Raw genomic sequence first — 21,520 nt, 5'->3', positions numbered from 1 at the left:
TTGGCTTCTCTCTCTCCGAGATGCTTTTGCTCCCTTCCATGAGGCAGCCTCTCCAAGAGCTTGCAATTGTCTGGGGTGCCTCAAAAAGTCCTGGACCCCCCAACTGGAAAAGCTGAGCTGTGCTCTTTGGTAGCAACCGGGAGCTTGGAAACATGGCACCAAAAGGCCACACAAAGGCTTCAAATCAGCAGGAGGGTTTGGAAGGCCCAGGAAGTGGAGCCAGGCCAATGCCACAAGTTTCTCTGCATCAGGCCACTGAAAAAACCACCCTTCCCCTCCCCCCACCCACATTGGCACTCCGCCAGACCTCTTCCTCCTTTTCCCCAGCCTCCTCTCTTCATTATCAAATTTTAGGTTGTGAGCTTAATGGGGCAGGCAGGGAACTGTTCTCTTGACCACCATGTGTCCCCAGTCATGATCCACACCCAAGTCTTCTGCTTGGCAGAAGTGGGTCCTCCTTGCACTGTGATTAGGTGGCCCTCGGGACTTATGCTTTATTGCAGTGCATGCATCGTGCACCATGTTCTTGACACAGCAATACTGCACAGTTGGTGGATTTGCCCTGCTTTATTAGTTGCACTGCAATGCTTCCCCAATGCCTACGCACTACTGCTAATGTTGTAAAGACCTCCTTTGGAGCCACTGGCTCAGACCTGGCAGGGGACTTAAAGAAGTTCTGGACAGCATCTTCAAAGCATGGGGCCTGTGAGCTGGTTCTTTGATGCCCCCTACAGGCCAGGGCCTTCCTGGCAAAAAGCTTCAGAAAAGGGCAGCCCACGTGATCAAGGGAAAGGAGCAACACACACACCCCATGAAGAAAGGTTGCGTCACTTGGGACTTTTTCGTTTAGAGAAGAGGTGAGTAAGAGGCAACATGATTGAAGTTTATAAAGTTCTGCATGGGATGGAGAAAGAGGATAGAGAAATGTTTTTCTCCTTCTCTCATAACACTAGGATTTGGGGACATTCAATGGAGCTGAATGTCGGAAGATTCAGGACAGTTAAAAGACAGGACTTCTTTCCACATAAGGTAAAGGTAAAGGGACCCCTGACCATTAGGTCCAGTCGTGACTGACTCTGGGGTTGCGGCGCTCATCTCGCTTTACTGACGGAGGGAGCCGGTGTACAGCTTCCGGGTCTTGTGGCCAGCATGACTAAGCCACTTCTGGCCGAACCAGAGCAGCGCACAGAAACACCGTTTACCTTCCCGCCGGAGCAGTACCTATTTATCTACTTGCCCTTTGATGTGCTTTGATGTTCTTTCGAACTGCTAGGTTGACAGGAGCTCACCCCACATCGAGGATTTGAACCGCCAACCTTTTGATCAGCAAGCCCTAGGCTCTGTGGTTTAACCCACAGTGCCATCCACATCCCATTCTTTCGACATACTGCATCGTTAAACTATGGAACTTGTTTCCGCAGGGACAGTGATGCCGGCAACTGGGATGGCTTTAAAAACACATCGGACCCAATCATGGTGGTTAATGTTTACTAGTCATGATGGCTCTGCTCTGCCTCCATGGTCACAGGCAGTAATGCTTCCGAATGCCAGTTGCTGGAACCCACAGGAGGAGATGGCGCTGTTGTGCTCAGATCCTGCTTGTGGCCTCCCAGAATGGCAGGCATGCAGCTGGCCTGATCCAGCAGACTCTTCTTATATTATTTTCTTCAGACGGGGCGACCAAAACTGTGCCTGCTATTCAAAATGCAGCAGCACCAGAGATTTCCTTTTTTAAGAAGGCATTATGAGACAATGCTGTTTTATTCTCGGTTCCTTTCCTAATTGTTCCCCATATGATCACCTCTTCCATGATTAGAATTTCAACCTTCGTTGCAAAGAGAAAAGAAAAGAAATAAGACCAAGTGCCCCCAAACGAATGAGGGGAGCTTGAAAGCATGGAAAAGAGTGATCTGGATTGTTTCACACCAGAAAAAAACAGAAAGAGAGAGAGGGGAAGAGGGAGAGAAAGGAAGAGGGAGAGAGTTCTCCTGAAAGGCAGTGGATGGAGACAATTCCATGGCATCCCATTACGCCTGGCAATAAACTATGTAGGGAGGACAGGAATGGCTGGGGGAGGAATTCCGCCATTTCTCTCCACCAGGAATGTCTGCATCAAGAACTCCCTGCAAAGCAAATAGGCCTCTGGCTGTCAAATCTGAACCCTTTCCTGGACGGCTATAGGCTTCCAGATCTGCCCTGGTGGCATCTGAAATGTGGAGACCTTAGAGGAGAAGCCACCACAAGGGAGTCGGACAGGTAATTGCGGAAGGGAACCCCTCCCTCTGAAGGCAATTTTTTTTATTTAGAGCATCCTTCCCCAACCTGGGGCCCTCCAGAGATTTTGGACTCCCATCAGCCAGTTATTCAAAACATCTGGAGAGCACCAACAGGATGGAGAAAGCTGATGTACAGAATATCTCAAGGAACAACTGGTCATGGGAGAAGAGATTGCTAAAGTCAAGGTTTTCCCCACTCCAAAAAACGAAACAAAAAAGTCAGTAGCAGCTGCAGAGATACAATTCGGTCCCCAGAATTGGATCAAGACATTGGTATGATAGCAGCAAAGTCTGTATGTTAACCCTTCCTCTCTTCCTGTTTCATTTTCCTAATAAAAATATTTGTCCCCCTGCTGCTACTCTTTGCTCCACAAGACAAAATATGCAGGTTCCCCCCAAGGAAGGCTGAAGCAACGCAGAGAGCAAGGGGTGGCAGAGGGCAAGAACTTGTTCCTGTGTCCTTACCTGCTGAAGAATTAAAGAACCTATAAACACCATCATTTGAAAATACAGTGGAAACTCAGTTTTCAAGCGTTTCAGAAGCCGAACATTTCAGAAGCTGAATGCCAAAAACCCAGAAGTGAATGCTTCCATTTTCAAACATGCCTCAGAAGTCGAACGGCTTCCAAGGCGTGTTTCTCAATTTTCACCATTGAAATTGCAAACAACCCTTTGCGCCTCAGTTGTCAAACGTTTCAGAAGTAAAACGGTCTTCCGGAACGGATTACGTTTGACAACCGAGGTTCCACTGTATCGTGGAATTGTACCAAAAAAGAATAACAAACAAGATGCAAAGTTAAAAACCAACCAGCAGGAACAATATCCCACAATGCTACCCTGGAAAAGGCCTGGGCTATGATCCTGGGAGGGACGTGGGTGGCGCTGTGGGTTAAACCACAGAGCCTAGGACTTGCCGATCAGAAGGTCGGCGGTTCGAATCCACACGATGGGGTGAGCTCCCATTGCTCGATCCCTGCTCCTGCCAACCTAGCAGTTCGAAAGCATGTCAAAGTGCAAGTAGATAAATAGGTACCACTCCTGCGGGAAGGTAAACGGCATTTTTGTGTGCTGCTCTGGTTCGCCAGAAGCAGCTTAGTCATGTTGGCCACATGACCCGGAAGCTGTACGCCGGCTCCCTTGGCCAATAAAGCGAGATGAGCGCCGCAACCCAAGAGTCAGTCACGACTGGACCTAATGGTCAGGGGTCACCTTTACCTTTTTATGATCCTGGGAAGAAGGGAGGTATAGAAAGGCAATAAATAAAAAAACTATTGAAAAACCCCAAATAGCTGGTGCCCCCCCTTGTTCCCAGGGGGAGGGGGCTTTCTCTTTTAAAAAAAGTCCCCTCTGCTGTAGAACCACTGGTGGGACACTGAGGAGCCACTGCTCTGCAGCTGCTGCAGGTGAGGAACAGGGTTCAAGGTGCAGAACAGGCCTGAAAGGCTGAAGATGGATTTGGGGGATCGGGGCCTCTGGGAAGGGAACTTGGCGGTGGCCCTGGGAACCCTCTTTCAACCCCCAGGCCTCACAACCCCTGGAGAGGCCCTGCCTCTAATGATTGCATACAAATGGAAGGAAGGGAGAAGAGATTCTTTGCAAGGTCTAGGCGAATGGAAGTCATTAATATCCCGAGGAAACTATAAATGTAAGCACATGCCTGATATTTATTGCTCATGAGAAAAATAAGCTTAGTAGTAATTCCACGCGCCTCCCTCCCCCCCCCCCCCATGTTAATTTGCTGGAAATAAAGGCAATTAAAAGGCATCCTGTGTGATGCAAAACATTCTTGTCAAAGGCTGGTGATTCAAGCAGCTATCACAGGCGTGTATTTGTGTGTGTGAGTTAACTGCCAACATGTTAGAATGTCAGCCTTCTTGCAGTGGGGCTGGGCAGAACACAATGCGCTTGACTTACTGCACCCTGGGGTGCCGTGCGACGATGCAAGAGGGTGGATTTAATTTAAAAAGGAAGTACATTTGAAACTCCCTGCAAGGAGTTCGGAAATTAGAGTCCATAGAATCAGCAGGAAAGCGGGAGGGAACGGAGGTGCCTCTCCCCCCTCCCCACCTCCAGGGCCCTTTCAGGGGGCATTTCTGAAGCCAAATATAGGACAGAAACGGTGGGGTTGTGTAGGGAGACGCAAGAATCTCAAATGGGCTCTTTGAACAAAAGCTGATACCCCCAACCGCACTCAGAGAGAGGAAGAGAAAGAGAGGAAGAGATTGCGGTGGTGAGCCAGAACTAACACAGCTTAAAGGATGCTTAAATGCAGAGGGTAGGGCTGGGCTTTTTAAAACAAAAACAACGTAAAACACATTTCATACTAACTTTAAAAACCACCTTGAATGGCCAAACACATTCAGCTGCAAAGTGTACTATCAAGAGCAGCCCTACAGTATTCTGGCATCGCTCAGAGCATCGTCTGTGTGGGGGCTCACCGGGACTCACCCTCAGCAGTGGTTTTGCACACCAAGGGCATTTCTGGGTTTTTGAGATGGGGCTCAGGCCCCTGCTGGCAAATTCAGGTGGTACAACTAGAGTGAGTTTGGAGTTCTGCCACAACAGATCTGCTTACAAAACAACAACCACACACCCTCCATAGACTACTTGCGGTAAGGAAAGTGATGGGGAAATGCACTGTGTGGGATAACAACTGTTTGATGCAGCACTGTACAACCATCTCACAAACAAACCAGAACAAATGCCAACCTTTGTGAAAACAAACCAGGGCGGATGCTCTGACTCCCATCAGGCCCCGTCAGCAGAGAGGAGGGGAACTGTAGTCCAGAACCTTGCTTATGCTTGGCATAAATGGACCTTTTTTGGAAGAGCATCAGAAGAACCAATGCTGGATCAGATCAAAGGTTCATCCACTCCAGCACCCAACAGCAAGAAGCCTCCAGGAAGTCCACCGGCAGGGCATGAAGACAAATGGCTCTCCTTCCATGGCTCTCTCCTGCCAGTAATACACAAACAGTATTTTGTAGCATGTGGCCTCTGATAGTGCCGTCTCCTGACAAGCAGCCACTGATGGCCTTCTCCCCTTCTTCTGTGAATTTGCCTAAGTTCACAGTGAAATCCATCAATGAATGAATGATACATTGTCTTGTGTGAAGAACTTCTTTCTCCATGAATCTACTCCCCATCAGTGGCACTGGGTGACTATGAATTGTGGGGGATAAAAATCCCTCTCTACCCATTCTTGCCTCATTCTGTGAGCCTCTACCCCCCCCCCACCCCCCATGGGATGCAACCCTCATTCACTCAGCCGCCCTTAAGAGCACCCAGGCTTTGTCTGCAGGTAGGACTGCTTCAGCCCAGAATTCACCATTACGAGAAGCAGAGGCAGAAGCCACAGGTTCATGTAAGAATTGTCTTGCTGGTCATGTTGGTGCCCCATCTAGCCCAGCGTCCTGTTCTCACAGTGGCCAGTCAATGGCCATACAAAGCCCACCAGGATCAGAGCACAACTACCACAACTCCTTCCTGCAGTTTCCAGCAAGCAACATTCAGAAGCATTACAGCTTCCAGCAGTGGAAGTAGAACGTAGTTCTGGGTCCAAAACATCTGAAGGGACACCATAGTGGAGAAAGCTGACCTGTCACTTCTGAATGACTGTCCCGTGCCTGTTTTCTTGGAAGAAAGTCCCATTGTGTTCAATGGGGCTTACTCCCAGGTAAATGTAGGATTGCAGCCTAGGAGTAATTGCATCTCAGGGGTACCTTGAGCTTGGGCAAAGCCATCAACACCTTGACATTGCAACTTAGCACACACACACTTTGACAGGGGAGGGGAGAAGGGGACACCCCACACTCCCATCTCCCCCCTCCCCTCAGACTTTCTGCCTACACTGCAGCCCATTTGACCACTGGTTTGTGCTTACAATCCTGCCAGCTCCCCCCAAAGTGTTTATATGGAGTTTATACAGCTGGAAGCAAGACAGAAAGGAGGAGATCGTGGCTGGTGCATCTCCCTTCCTGCACAGAGGCCGACGGGTGTATCAACAGCCTTGTCTTCCATTCATAACACCACTTTGTCTTCCTACTGAGCTGTTTATCTGAGGCTTTAACCACAGAGCTCTACCAGGCGCAACAAGCAGGGGGACACAACTCTAAACAGAGGCAAAAAAGGATGAAGTCACCACACCTCTCGCGTCTTGCCTCTCCATCCCAGGGACTTAGCCAATTGGCAGGACAATGCAATGGTTCTTTATTTCACTTTTCAGAATACATGTGCTAAGTCTCCTGAGAGATAAGCCACTTCTAAAAGGCTGCCTAAAGCTGGGCCTGCAAAATCTGTGTCAAACAGAATTTGTTTCCTGCAAAAATAAAAATATTTTTTTAAAAAATTGTATTCGTTTTAATTTTAAATTCCTTCAAAGCACATGGTTATCATTTTACATGGTTTGGGAGGATTATAAGAACATCAGAGAAGCCTGGCTGATGCTGGGTGTCACTGAAGGTCCATCTAAGGTCCTTCAGGGCCCTTACTTCCCCCAGGGGGCCAACCAGATACCTCCAGGAGGTCCAGAAGCAGAGTGTGAGGATGTCACTCCACTCAATGTCATTCTCCCAAAACCCATATTCAGTGTTAGACTGCCTTTGAATATGGAGCTTGCACAGAGCAATCCTGGATAGTCACCACTTAGATGAATCCTCCATGAATGTCTCAATATTTAAGAGACAGCTTGCTCTTTAGGATGATTAAAATGAGGCTGCTTCTATCCAAAAGTGGAGTTCAAAGTAAGCGAAGGGAATCTCCTGGGACAGGTAGGTATGCTTCTATCCTCCTCAGTCATATTCATGGTCCAGTAGGAATGAACCACCCAGCCTTGGGGAAAACCCCAAATCAGTCCCAGGAATACTTTGGAACTCCTGGTTCATGTACAACTACAAGGAATCGCAGAGTTGTGCCCCTTCAGCAGCACTGCAAAAGACCTCGAGTTTCAGAAGATCACTGCTGCCTCAAGCAACTGGCTCTTTTGTGAGGTCGGGCCTGAGTATGGTGCATCCCCAATTCCCCACAACCTTACACAGGAATGCCAGCTTGAATAAAATATGGGGGGGGCAGGTAAGCCCTGCCCCACATAACTGATCACGAGGCGCAGCGTGCACACACCATTTGGAGGGCAATGGCCATCAAGTGGGGGGGGGGAGCCCCCTCAAATATTTTATGGGTGGGTAAAGGGACCTTGACCCCTAGGAGTTGGTTCCCATGATCCTACACCTGAATCTCTTTCTGCTGGTATCATAAGCTTCAAGGCATTACTTGGAAGTAACTCATTCTTTCTTATTTCTTTGAATATGAGCACACACACATCCTAGTATCCTAACCTTAAGCACACCTGCATGGAAGCGAGATCCTTGGGATTTGCTTCTAAGGAAATGTGTCCAGTTACAAGCTCCCAGGTGAAGCAAGTAAGAATATTGACAAGGAGCACAATGTGGTGCAGAATTGCCTCCCCCCCCCCGACACCAGGGAGTCCAAGAGGATTCTCCCAACATCCCTTAGCTGCCCCTTAAGGAACAGAGCAGGGGTCAGCAAACTTTTTCAGCAGGGGTCTGGTCCACTGTCCCTCAGACCTTGTGGGGGGCCGGACTATATTGGGGGGGGGTTATGCAAGAGCACCATGAGCCCAAGTGGTGGCTTACCTGTGTCTTGCGAGCGGCAAGGGCTGGCGGTGATGGCGGAGGGACAATGAGCAGCGCGCAAAAGGGCTCCGGAGAGGGGCTGCTTAAAATGGCAGCCGCTGCTGCTGCTGGCACCAACAAAGCCCAGCCCCCTTCCTCCTCTAGGCAGGGCGAGGAGAAGCCAGGAGGAGGGAGGGAGGAGGCACTGGCACCACCGTGTAAGGGAGAGGGAAAGAACACGCTTGCTGGCAATCCACGCAGCGATTTCCGGGACTGTCCGCAGGCCGGATCCAGAAGGCAATTGGGCCTGATCCGGCCCACGAACCTTAGTTTGCCGACCCATGGAATAGAGTGATGCACACAAGCCCCTCTGGAGTAGGCAATCAACCCGCTCACTGTCAACATCTCTGCATTACTTGGATTGAGCTTCTGTTAAACTGCCCTTGTCCAGGTAAATTTCATTTTTCATTATGGTATTTCCCCTAAAGGATAACGGTTCAAGCTACACACAAGAGGAAGAATGTGCAGCTGTGATACACAAGCAAGCAGCCTTTGCAATACATCCTGGTGCTTCTGAGCCTCAGCATCAGCCAACAATTCTCCCAACAAACTGGTCCACCTCCTGATGTTTGAAAGATTTATGAGTCACTCAGTGAATATTGCTGTCTTTCACTGCACAATTTAACATGCTGGATTTATTTAATGCAGACCTCTCAGCAATGTAAACAGCTTGTAGATCTAGCAAAATATTTCCTGAACCTTTCCCTACACCCCGCACCCCATCTCAGACTCCGCAGGGTGGCTTCGGATGTTACAAGGAAACACACAAAGGCAAGCTGCCTCCGCATTCAGTTCCTGAGCATCTGGAGGCAAATTCGTGCATCTCCTCTGATGGCCAGATGCACCAGCCTTCCCTGTATTTTTAACAGATGAAAGAAGGAGTGCCTCTTCATCACGCACAATGCAGAATTAGCACATGAAACTTGCTGTCATAAGAAGCAGCGAAGGTTGCTAGTACAGGTGGCTGCTGCACAGATGGAGAACCTGTGGCCCTCCAGATGTGACTGGACTCCAACTCCCATCAGCCAGGCCAATGACCAGGGATGGTGATGGGACTGTAGTCCAGCAACATCTGGAGGGCCATTGACAGCTGTTGTTGGACTACAACTCCCATCATCCCTGACCACTGTTCCTACTAGCTCGGGATGATGGAAGTTGTAGTCCAGGTACAGCTCGACACCCAGATTTGAGAAACATTGAGGAGCTCTGTTCCTGGTGGAGGCTGGTCCAGGGCGGATAGTGGGGGACAGCCCTACCAATTTTAGTCTGTCCTTGGCCAGTCCCCACCTGACTGGAATTGCTTCTTTGCCAGTCACCCTCAGAAGTCAAGAGCTTCCTTAACACACTCAGCCACCATCTGATTCTAACCTTCAACTCTTATTTTCTGATTCCAATCAGGCTCTGTTTTTAAAGAAGTCTTATGTCTGGACGCGGGTGGCGCTGTGGGTTAAACCACAGAGCCTAGGACTTGCTGATCGGAAGGTCAGCAGTTCGAATCCCCGCAACGGGGTGAGCTCCTGCCAACTTAGCAGTTCGAAAGCACGTCAAAGTGCAAGTAGATAAATAGGTACTGCTCCAGCGGGAAGGTAAACAGCATTTCTGTGCGCTGCTCTGGCTCGCCAGAAGCGACTTAGTCATGCTGGCCACATGACCCAGAAGCTGTATGCTGGCTCCCTCGGCCAATAAAGCGAGATGAGTGCCGCAACCCCAGAGTCGGCCACGACTGGACCTAATGGTCAAGGGGTCCCTTTACCTTTATCTATGTCTGGTAGGGTGTAGAAGTCTTACTACTCTGGGAGAAGGAGTGTCTCTGGTGAAGGATACATCATGCTCCTTCTGTGGTTGTTGGTCCACCTTTGGCCCTCACCCTGCACTCAGCGCTCATCTGAGCATGCTTGCAATAGTTTAATGTGTTTAAGGGCTTCCATTGAGCAACATCACCCCATTCAGTGATGGGGTCAGTCTATAATGCATCTGGGTGCCCCAGGTGCAAAACAAACAAACAACCAGTCCCCCCCCCACTAATGAACCCATAATGCTTTCCTCCAACCCCTTTCTCCCGGGCAAGCCCCCCTGAAATGACAGAGGTGCGCGGGGGCACAGCACCACTCTTGCGCAACTCTCACTCATTTCCAGGCTTGCGCGCAGGAGAACTTCCCGGTGGATTGTGCGCCCCAGGGGGACAGGTCTCCGCAACTCCTAAACGAGGCTCGAAATTTCACGCCTCAAGTGTCCCCCCTCGTCCCGCCTCTGCATGCAAGTCACAGACACAACTGCGGCGGCCTTTCCACCGAGACTCAGGATTGCAAGAGCCGCGCAGCATCCACAAACTGGAACGGTTGCGCCGAATTCCAGGCAAGAGAAGGAAATCCCGCTGGGCGCTCAGGGAACAGCGCTGCTGTAACTTTTGAGATGCTCGAGGTTACAAGTGATTCACCCCCCCCCCCGCTCCCCTTCCCCTTCTGGAGGCGATTTGTTCCCTTTTGTTTACAGGAGTTGTCACTTGAGAGAGACATAAAAGTGACCCCACCGACTGAGAGAATCCAGCGCTGGGCCGTCATTTTCTATCTCCTTGTTTTTCTTTGCAATAAGTGGGAAAGTGGATCCTGGATAAAAGTCTGGCCAGAGCCACGACACCCAATTAAAGGCTTCAATTAGCAATAAATCACTTGCCTGGCCTGCCGAGAGAGAGGGCGGCAGTGGGGGAGAGAGACCGGAGAAAAACGGAGCGAGAAAAACAGAGACGGGTGTACGAAACTAAGACCCCCCCTCTCTCTCACACACACACACCATATTTTCATTTGCAAAGGCAACCTTTTATTTCCATTTCTCGATGCACTGTAATTTTTATAGAAATATGGGATAAAAAACAACAAGGACTTACTACTGATATACACCATCATTGTGCATGGATTTTTGCAGAGTAACACAGTTCCACGCAGGTAAAGTATTTTTACGAGTGCCACAGCCACTCAGTACTTCAGATCAACATGAATTTTGGGGCGTGTGAGGGAGGTTCCTGTCCCATCCTTGTGACTCCTTAATCCCAGCCCGTCGTCGCCCCCGCTTCTACTTGGGGCGCAAGTTTCTGGTCCTCAAGAATCTGCTCTGGTCTCTCTCGCGTTCGGTGCATATCTTCTTGCCGAGGCGACGGTGTGACCCAAAAATATTTTGGGACTAATTGTATGCTACTGAGACAAGCTGCCGTGAGACAGATTTTTTTTTTTCATATTTCTACATATCCATATTTAATCTAGATCACCTTTCTTTCTCTTTTTATAAATAATATCAAGACTTTGGTAGGATCCAGCCCAAGTTAAGCGCTATTAGATCTCACTGATTTCAGCTGGAAAACGAAGCAAGATGCTGAGCCATCACAATGAATGTAAAGATGCTTAGCTATAGATTGTTACAGCACAATTCATACAGTATTTTTTTTTACTCAGAAGTAAGTTCCATTGAGCTCAATGGGGCTTACCCCGTACTAGGAAGTGTATGTAGGATTGCAGCCTCTGCGCATAAAACCACGAGTATTGTGATTACGAACCAGCTACGCTTCTGCACATTCCTTCGATTTCAACTGGAAGAGTCAGCGACGGGCTTCATTATCTCCCACTGAAATCAATGAGGCTTGAAAGTGCTTAATTTGACTGGATCGCACCCCCAGTAATCCTAGCACTATAGACAAATAATCCTTACATTGTTAAGAGCAGTTAAGTGCCAGGTAAGTGAACAGGCACAAAGCATTCGAGACTCACATTTATTTTATTTTTATTGTTTTTATTTGAAAATAGGTGGTTTATTCGAATGATCAGCAAGTCCTTATGTGGCTATTGTATTTCGGATTTAAGAAAAAACAGGGAGCAGCAGCAAATTCATGATGAAATTTGGGAATAGAACACATTCGTGATGAAACATTCTGGGAACAGAATGAATCTTTAACAAACATTTATCATGTACGTTTGCATCAATGAGGTTTCTTGTTAATCGGCATTGCGTGACCTTCAGGACAATATTGGCTTCAAATAGAAGTGCCGCCTTTTTACAAGCCTGAAGCGTCTAATGTCCCTTTCAAAGGATGAAGAATGTCCGCGCTTGGGACCTGATCCATGCCCAAATTCTCCTGCAATGACTGCTCACTGAATTGCACGCTCTCGCGCTCTCGCGCAATTCCCCTTTAACCTCAGTGGGGCTTGTGCAAATGGTCTTGCATCCCACGGGATCATGTCCAGTCTGCTTAATAATACAAACAGGCATTCACAACCAGAAGACGGACCAAAGGCATCACACTTCCTGTCGAAATTGCGTTTTGGAATAACTGTCTTCTGAACACACATACGCTAAAAGCCTTGCAGATCTGTATCAACTGTAAATATAGGAAAGCTCTGCACACCTTAGCCCGCAGAATAAGCCATCAACCCTGGGCACTTGGTGATGTGGATAAGCAAATAATTTTCTTGCCAAGTTGCCTGTATTCGAGATGGTTATTTGTCTAGGAAGGAAATCAGCAAACAATTCCCTCCTTCCAAAGTTACAACAACTTGGCTTGGTGACATCTGCGGCAGGAATTGTTAAGGAAGAGTCCCAGGAGCGAAAGACACCACTTTTTAGAACAGCAAAACAGAACATGATTCTCATCATCTTTCAATAGGCTAAAACAAGATTTGTACAATCGCGCCCTCCAACAATCTTCAGGAGCTCAAGTCTGTGCGGAGAAACCCTTTTCCCAGAAAGAAAAAAAAACTGATCCAAAGAGTTAAAATGATGCCAGGCAAACTGGAAAGGGCAAGATATTTTTTCTTATCCTATGGACTTTCTTTCACATATAGCCACCCATCTACTGGCATCCAGCACCTGAAAACGCACCTCTTTCTGGCTTTTGTGTTTGTGTGTTTTTGAAGAGAAGTCCGAGTGAAGCGGTTTTGGGTCAGCTCAGAAAAAGAGAAGCCCGCGCTCCTCTGGCAGGGAAGAGCAGACAGGTGACTTACCTTGGTGTACTTGATCTCCAGGTTGAGGGTGGGAGACGGGAGCAAATGCAGAGAAGCCATCAGAGCCGCCGGGTCCGCCTTCAGCCCACCTGGCATCTCAATTTTGCTGGAGGTCATCGTCTCGGGAGCCTTCTCCTCCTTGCCCGACGGGGCGACTGTCTCCCTAAGTCTGTGGCTTGAAATAGGTATGGAGAGAGGGGTGTGTGTGTGTGTGTGTGTGTGTGTGTGTGTGTGTGTGTGTGTGTTTATGTGTGTATTTTCTCCCCTCTTCCCCCAACCCAGCGCTGGAGATTTGGAGGCTGCTGCCGTCTTCGGTATATAAGCAGGTGTCAAGGCAACCTCTCCTTATTGGACGGGAGGGCAGGGCCAGGGAGGCAGGACGACCTCCAAGGAGGATGGGAGCATCCAGAGCCTCTCCACCCCAAGCCCTGCAGAGGCGTCGAGGAGAGGCAACAGGTCCTCCCTGGCTGGCCGTCAAGTCCAGCCACCCGCTCCCCCCTTGAGCTTCATCCCATCAACTGGGCACCAGCAGGAACTGATAACTCCCTTTGCTCACCAAGGAAAGAGGCTTTGCCTGAATCCTTCTCCCCCCTTTTGCTGATAAGCAGAGGCGGGAGAAGAGGGTCCAAGGCGAGGCTGGCGGGGCGGGGGGAAGAGAAGCAATTACGGAGGGTTTCCCTGGGATAATTAAAGAGGAATTAGCACCTTGGTCTTAGATGCAGCCCAGCGGAAATCCGACGAGGGGGCTTTCTGGGCAGAGGCTCCAGGAGGGAAGAAGGGGACTCACTCCTCCAGCAGCCCAGAAGGAATTTGGGAATCTAATTAGAAACTCTCTGCAAAGGGAGGGAGGAAAAGGAGCCATAAACATGTCAGACCCAGAAACGCGCTCCGCCCCCCTCTCTCTTGGGGGCGCAGGCACGGAGCCTCAGCCCAGGTGGGAGCGATGCGAGGATCTGGGGAAGCCAGAGTGTCCCCAAGCCACTTCAGCCATGGATGGCAGAGGGGCGGGTTAGAGAAGCAGCCGCTGGCAGCATCCACACTATTCATTTAAAGCGCTCTGATACCACAATGAACAGTCAAGGATCGTGAGAACTGTAGTTTGCTATGGGTGCTGAGAGTTGTTGAGAGACCCCTGTTCCCCTCACAGTAGGCGTACCAACTTGAATAAAATATTGGGGGGCCCACGTAAGCCCCCCCCCCACATAACGTGGCACACACCCACACCGTTTGAATGGCAATGCCCATAAACTTTGGGGGGCCTGCCCCCTCAAATATTTTATTGGGGGCGCCGAAATGACCTTGGCTCCTATGCCTCCCAGAGCTGACTGGGCTGAGGCGTGACTGACAGCACCTGCTTTGAAGACCAGTTCAGGGATTGCAGAAGAAGATCCAAAGAGGGGCAGAACGCCCCCTCCCCCTCCCCCCCCAAACACCCTTTGTTGTTGAGGGGCTGTTTTATTCCGCGTTTGGCAGATCGGCTTTTTTGTTTTTGTTTTAATTGGAAACTTATTTCAGTTTCAAAAGTGAGAAACGTCACGGAGAACGGGGGGGGGGGACCCAACCTTCGCATTCAATCTGGCTTCTGATCGCCAGGGAGGAGCAAGAGAGGAGTCGGAGGGACTCATCCTGACACATCCGCGCGCGCGCCCTTGGAAGGAAGTGGGTTTGAAGTTCTTCTGCAGGAGTCTCGCTTGTAGAGCTCATTGGCCGATACCCGGCACAGATCATGATAGAATTGTAGAATTGGAAGGGGTCGCAGGGCTCATCTAACGCAACCCCTGTCCTTAAGCCCCATCCGCAGACCCGCGTTCCCTTGTGACTCTAAGCCTTGGCCCAAGGGAGCCACGCGAGGACCACCACCCTTTCATTGCTGGGTGACTTTCACAAAGGGACCAAAAGGCTCAAGGGCCCCAGATGCCCACTCAATCGCACCTGGCACCATCCATGTAAAACACTGGTGGGCATGGGCGTGCCCGGGGGCGAGCAGGGGGCAGCTGGCCCCTAAATCAAGTAAATCAATTTAAAAAAACTTAACTGAGGACGTGACCACCCCCAGCATAAAGCCTGACCCCGCAACATACGCCCAGGCTTCCAGGCCACTTTAAGAATCTTGCCTCCCTGTCCCCCCCCCCCGGAGAACCCTGGGAGCTGTGGTTTATGAAGGGTGCCTTGTTAAATCTTCAACGAGCTACAGTTCCCAGGGTTCTTTGAGAGGGGAGCCAAGACTCTTAAAGAGGCGCAAGAGGACTTTCAATGGATGGCGTGGCTGTGAGAAACTCTCCACAAAGAAGAGAAGTCAGGAGTCCAGTTAGCCACAAAAGACAGGGGTCGTCAGTTCTGCTCCCCTCACCCAATGGATCCGTGCAAGGCTCTGGTCGGACAGCGAGGGAGGATTGAGTCAGGCATGGCCAAACTTAGCCCACCAGATGTTTGGGGACTTCAGTTCCCATCATCTCTGACCACTGGTCCTGTTAGCTAGGGATGATGGGAGTTGTAGTCCCAAAACATCTGGCGGGCCAAGTTTGGCCATGCCTGCAGTCCTTCCTCTGAGTAGGCCTGGCAAGGAATAGGCTTGCCAGGAAAACTCGCTTGGTATGAAACGCCGGAGAGACGTTCCCAGGGAGAAGCCCTTTTGCCTCCTCTGCTCGGGCGGCAAGGCGGGGCAGGGGCAAGCACAGCGCTTGGCATTTGGGCCACGATCCAGAGGGAAGCAGCACCCCCACCCCCGCCGGATCCTCCGGCCCAAGGGTCGAGGGGAGAGAATTAGGACTTGAAATCGACCGGACTTGGAAGGGCGGCCCTCTCCATCCCGGCTTGGACAGCTCCGTCCGTTTCAGGCGCTGCTGGACCCCGGCGCTCGTCACCCCGAGACCCCTGGCCATGCGCGTGACCTCTGCGGGTCCCCAAGGAAGCAAGCCCCGTTGCGATCCTCGAAGGCAGCCACGGGGACCCGAGGAGGGGGGGCTCCGGATGCGGCCGATGCTTTAGATCTCTTGTCTGTCTGCGTGTGTCTCTCTCTTTCTCAGTGTGTCCATAAATCCATTCTAGATGCAGATAAAGTTTCATGATCCGAGCAAGAGTCACCTGCTAAGCTTTCTTGAATCCAGTGACAGCAAACGCCCGTTGGACCAGCCTCCCAACATGATGTCCGGGGAGGGAGACCCGGAGCGGGCGCCCCCCCCACCACCACCACGCATAGCACCTCCGACCACTGGGCCTGCTGGCTGAGGGGCGACCCCAGAAGCGCAGGGAAGGAAAGGCTCCGCTCTGCTGGCAGGTTGCTGGCCAGGCAGGAGCCTCTGAAGCCACTCCTGCCGGGAGGGGCGCGGGGGGGAGGCGACCAGGGGGCGCACGGGCCACAGGGACTCTTTGCTCGCGCTACTTGGACAGCCCCAACTCCGCCTTGACTTAACTCCCTGCTCCGCACCTGTCCCGAGCCCTGGTCTCGCCTGCAGCGTTTGATTTCATAGCTCCGGGGCACGTGCAGAAGGCCGCCTTGGCTGGGCGCAGCAGGGCACTCCCGCGGCTGCTTTTTGTGCAGCTTGGATGGCGGCAGGAGGGCAGCTCGCTGCCTCTCCGCGACCCCCGTCCGTCAGGCTGGGCCTGGAGGGCGCCGCGCTGGGGTGATGCCCAGCCCAAGATCACCTTCCCCAGCGGAGGCAGCCTCTCCCGTGTGTTTGCTTCCATCTGCTGGGCCAAGCGGGGAACTGCCACAGCCCGCACAGCTCCTTCTGCACTGGCTCCCGGTGGAGTACAGGATCAGGTTTAAGGTGCTGGTTTTAACCTTTAAAGCTCTTCACGGCCTAGGACCCTCGTACCTACGGGACCACCTCTCGTGGTACGCCCTACAGAGGACCTTAAAGTAAAGGTAAATGGACCCCTGACCATTAGGTCCAGTCGTGACCGACTCTGGGGTTGCGGCGCTCATCTCGCTTTACTGGCCAAGGGAGCCGGTGTACACCTTCCAGGTCATGTGGCCAGCATGTCTAAGCCGCTTCTGGCGAACCAGAGCAGCACACGGAAACGCCATTTACCTTCCCGCCGGAGCGGTACCTATTTATCTAGTTGCACTTTGTGCTTTTGAACTGCTAGGTTGGCAGGAGCAGGGAGCTCACCCCGTCGCGGGGATTCAAACCGCTGACCTTCTGATCGGCAAGTCCTAGGCTCTGTGCCACCCACGTCCCTTTACAGAGGACCTTACGGTCTTCAAATAAAAACATCTTGGAGATCCCAGGCCACAGGGAGGTTAGGCTGGCCTCAACCAGAGCCAGGGCTTTTTCGGCTGTGGCCCCAGTCTGGTGGAACGCTCTGTCCCAAGAGACTAGGGGCCTGCGGGACTTGACATCTTTCCGCAGGGCCTGCAAGACAGAGCTGTTCCACCAGGCCTTTGGCCAAGGCACAGTCTGACCCCCTCCTTCTGTATAATCCTCATAGCACTCTAGCTCAATGGTTGCCATTAATTTGATTCTGCATTGATTTTAGAATGAATTGATTTTAGAATGTATTTCAATTAATTGATTGTGATTTTATGTAAACTGTGTTATTTTTTCTGTTGTTAGCTGCTCTGAGCCCGGCTTCGGCTGGGGAGCGCGGGATATAAATAAAAATTATTATTATTATTATTATTATTATTATTATTATTATTATTATTCCACTGGGAATAGTAACAGTATCCTTTCTTTTTTAACATTTTGAAAGGAAAGTAATCAAGCTCGGGTTTTGTTTTGCTTTTAAACTTCCCCCAAAGAATCCAGGGACTACCCCAAAGTCTAACCCCTCACAGAGCTGCAATTCCCAGCCCTCTAAACAAACTACAGTTCCCAGGCTGCCCACCGCACCATGCTTCAAATTAATACTTCTGTGTTTGGCTTGCAAACTTAAGCAGTAGCACAGACCTCTCCTTTTATTGCATTGTAGCCAAAGGACAAAGGTTGCAAGATCTCAGAGCTGGACTAAAAAATCACTTTTCATTTTTTTGGGTCCCTCCGCAGAGATTTTGCAAGAAGTGATCCACACCCTGTGCATGCTTACTCAGAAGTAAGGGCTGTAGCTCAGTGGCAGTGGCAGAGCCTCTGCTTTGCCTGCAGAAGGTCCCAGGTTCAATCCCAGGCTTCTCCAGATACAACTGGGAGAGAGACCCCGCCTGAGACCTCAACAACTGCTGCCAGTCCGTGTAGGCAATACTGAACTAGATGGCTCAATGTTCTGACAGTTTCCCATATTCCTATGTCCTGTTTGCCTTAGTAACTCCTACTGAGTTCAGTGGCGCCTGCTCTTAAATCTGCCTGCTTCAGCATGTAGCCCCAAAGAGAAGGAAGAAATCGGTGCAGAAACTAAATGTGATTAGGCCAAAGAGTCTATGTTTGAACACGTTTTGGGGCATTTGTAAGCAACCTTTTGCGAACGGAAACATTCCTTCCAAGAATTCATGTTCTCTTGTTCCAAAGGGAGCTGCAGCTCCGGCGTTGTAAGAAGGACCAGCTGTCAGCAGCAGGAGCACATTAAATCTGCTCAATTAAACTTCATGAGCCTCCATGCTGTTAGGAGGGAGGCTGTTGATGCCTTCCTTGACTCAAGACAGCACACACGCTCATAGGCAGCGGAGGACGAGGCTGCTCTGAACCCTGCAGAGATTGGCCTCAGCTGCCGGAAGAGGAGATGACCTCAAATCCTGCCAGTTTCACCTTTTGCAGAGGAGGTGTGAGAATCGCTCTGCAGCACAAATCTTGACAAATCAAATCACTGTTCAAACTTCTGAATCTTTGCAGGGCCTTCTCCAAGGAAACCCAAAGAGAAGGAACCAGAGATGTCAGCAAGAGGCTCGAAAACTTTCTTAATCACCAGTCCAAGAAATACGTGGGGGGGTAATAGGTGCACCCTAGATTATTATTACTAAATCTATATCCCACCCTTCCTCCCAAAGGAGCCCAGGGTGGCAACCAATTGATAAAAACAATACAAATGCCATTAAAACAATCTAGAAATAATTCTAGCACAGATGCAGACTGGGAAAGATCTCAGCTTGAAAGGCTTGCTGGAAAAGGAAGGTATTCAGTAGTTACTGAAAAGAGACCAGCATTGTCTAATATTCAAGGGGTGGTAATTCCAGAAGGCAGGTGCCACAGCACTAAAGGGCCAGTTCCTAGATTGTGCAGAATGGACCTCCTGAGAAGAAGTTCTCTGCAGGACACGGTCATCAACTGCATATTTTAAGGGTGAGACAAACTTTCAGGTATCCTGGACCCAAGATGTATGGGCCTTTATACACCAAAACCAACGCCTTGAACTTAGCCCAGTAGCTAATGTCAACCTCCAGATTATCACAAGATTACACACTGCTCCACACCCACCCACACTCCTTTCGGTGCTTGAACAAACATGTTGACGCCGGCCTGGGGCCAATCTCTCTAGAAACTAGGGGGTTAAAATGTGTGCCAAAGGGAGACAGCTATCCCTCGGGGGGGGGGCACATGCAACCTAGGCTTGAGTCCTACAGTGCCCCACATATGGGAGTGCCACTGAAAGGTTTTAAGAAACGTGAGTTGGTTCAAAAGATGGCACGAAGGCTGTGAATGGGAGCCTGCAATGGTGATCACTTCTTGGCAGCATGGAAAGATCAGCTTTGGCTTTTGTTGTTGTTTAGTCATTTAGTCGTGTCCGACTCTTCGTGACCCCATGGACCAGAGCACGTCAGGCACTCCTGTTTTCCACTGCCTCCCGCAGTTTGGTCAAACTCATGCTGGTAGCTTCGAGAACACTATCCAACCATCTCGTCCTCTGCCGTCCCCTTCTTCTTGTGCCCTCCATCTTTCCCAACATCAGGGTCTTTTCCAGGGAGTCTTCTCTTCTCATGAGGTGGCCAAAGTATTGGAGTCTCAGCTTCAGGATCTGTCCTTCCAGTGAGCACTCAGGGCTGATTTCCTTAAGAATGGAGAGGTTTGATCTTCTTGCAGTCCATGGGACTCTCAAGAGTCTCCTCCAGCACCACAATTCAAAAGCATCAATTCTTTGACGAGCAGCCTTCTTTATTGTCCAGCTCTCACTTTGAAGGTGCCTTCTAAACCCCTAAATGGACTGGGAAGGGGCGTTGCATGGCAAGGCCCCAAGCACCACCCCATTTCTTAGATAATGAAACACACGGACACCAGTATTTTGGGTTCATGGGATAAATAAGGCCAGAACTTTATTCGTTGCAGATGTGAGCAGTATTTGCTTAGGCACTGGAACTGAACCGACTACAGTATAACTGACTCCTGCCCGTCATGCAGGTAGTCTTTTAAAGGTCAACCACCAGTAGGGGGAGCCCTGTTGATGTACTGGCAATAGAAAAGAAAGGTTTTATTCACACAATGCATATTTAACTTAGGAACTCACGGCCACAAGATGTAGAGATGAATGTAGGTTTAGATAGCTTCCTCTTTTTTAAATATTTATTTATTAAACCATTTTAACAAAACAAATTATCAATCAATATAACTGATTACATTTCTTGACCGCCCATTTTTGTTTCCTCCCATTCCTCCCTCTCCCACCCACCAAGGACTTCCCTCAGCTCCCCTCTCTGGTTTGTTTACACATTTTAATCCCTGCATATTGTAAAATTGTACATATCATTGCCTTATCCATCATATAGTCTAGATAGCTTCCAAAGGGGAGTTAGACAAAAAGAGAAGAGAGAGAGAGAAGGTCTGTCAGTGTCTGTTACATGTAATAACAATATAGAACCTCCAGGTTTAGATGCAGTTTACCTTTTTGAAGCAAGCAGTGGGGACCAAACCCAAGCCAGGGAATTTTCACCTTGGGAACTCCTGCTGCAAACAAAATGTTAAACTAATGGAGCTTCAGTCTGGTCCAGAAAGGCAGCCCTTACGATGTACTGATGGTTTTATGCGCTATTATATCTCAAGTGCTTTAGCCTTAGCTTTCTCTCATTAATTACTTGGCACTTTCATTAGTCATCACATTGGCAGCAAATGTTCTTCAACAGATACTTGTGTTTTAATTTTAGTGCAAGAATAAATCATGCCTTATAGCATCTCCCCCATCCAAGACTCACCACCTGGGTTAATTGAATCAATTCTTTAAATGCCTCCAAGCCTGATGATGATTTGAGAGGAGGTCACCATTTGAAAGCCCCTGCAAATTTATTGCCTTTTGGGCAGGCTGCAAAATGATCCTGCTGCTTTGTGCAGGGAGAAGTGTTCCCACCAAATGGTTCATCTGTCAAAATATTGCTTCTCCTCTTCTAGACCTTTTACAGGGAAGGACGGGGCCTGATAGCCGTTCCTGAATTGAGGGTGGGACAACCCTTTGCACATGATGACACAAGGCTGCCACCCCAAACAGCCTCCTCCCCCCACCTGGCATCCTATGAAAATATGAAGCTGCCTTGTTGACCCCTGAGTCCAGTTCTTTGGCTCATCCCTTGTCCTGGCTACTCTGACAAGCAAGGTGCCTGGGAAGAGACCATCACTCACTCATGGTGGGAGACAGGCCTTGCATGCAGAAGACCACTGCTTTAAGCTCTGACTTCTCTCATTTAAAGGCAGGCAAGTGGCTGGAGTGA

The 21,520-nt window shown here is 49.9% G+C and overlaps 1 protein-coding gene across 2 annotated transcripts in view; it reads right to left on the bottom strand.

Moving 5' to 3' along the window:
• ALDH1A2 (aldehyde dehydrogenase 1 family member A2) overlaps nt 1-13,737 on the bottom strand; it is a 67,355-nt gene extending 53,618 nt beyond the window's left edge. The window contains exons 1-2 of one of the 2 annotated variants that reach the window (XM_081839038.1): nt 13,660-13,737; nt 12,955-13,129 (exon numbers count right to left, since the gene is read on the bottom strand). In XM_081839038.1, coding sequence (XP_081695164.1) covers nt 12,955-13,071 — 117 coding nt within the window. In that variant the 5' untranslated portion in view covers nt 13,072-13,129; nt 13,660-13,737. Of the gene's footprint in view, nt 1-12,954; nt 13,476-13,659 lie in introns of those variants that run through there. The other variant, XM_081839037.1, reaches the window with a different exon arrangement.
• Between the last annotated feature and the right edge of the window lie 7,783 nt (nt 13,738-21,520).

Source organism: Podarcis erhardii (assembly GCF_964252035.2).
Source record: "Podarcis erhardii genome assembly, chromosome: 14".
Taxonomy (NCBI): Eukaryota; Metazoa; Chordata; class Lepidosauria; order Squamata; family Lacertidae; genus Podarcis; species Podarcis erhardii.
The sequence above is the reverse complement of the archived record's forward strand: the minus strand, read 5'-3'. Positions and strand labels throughout refer to the sequence as shown.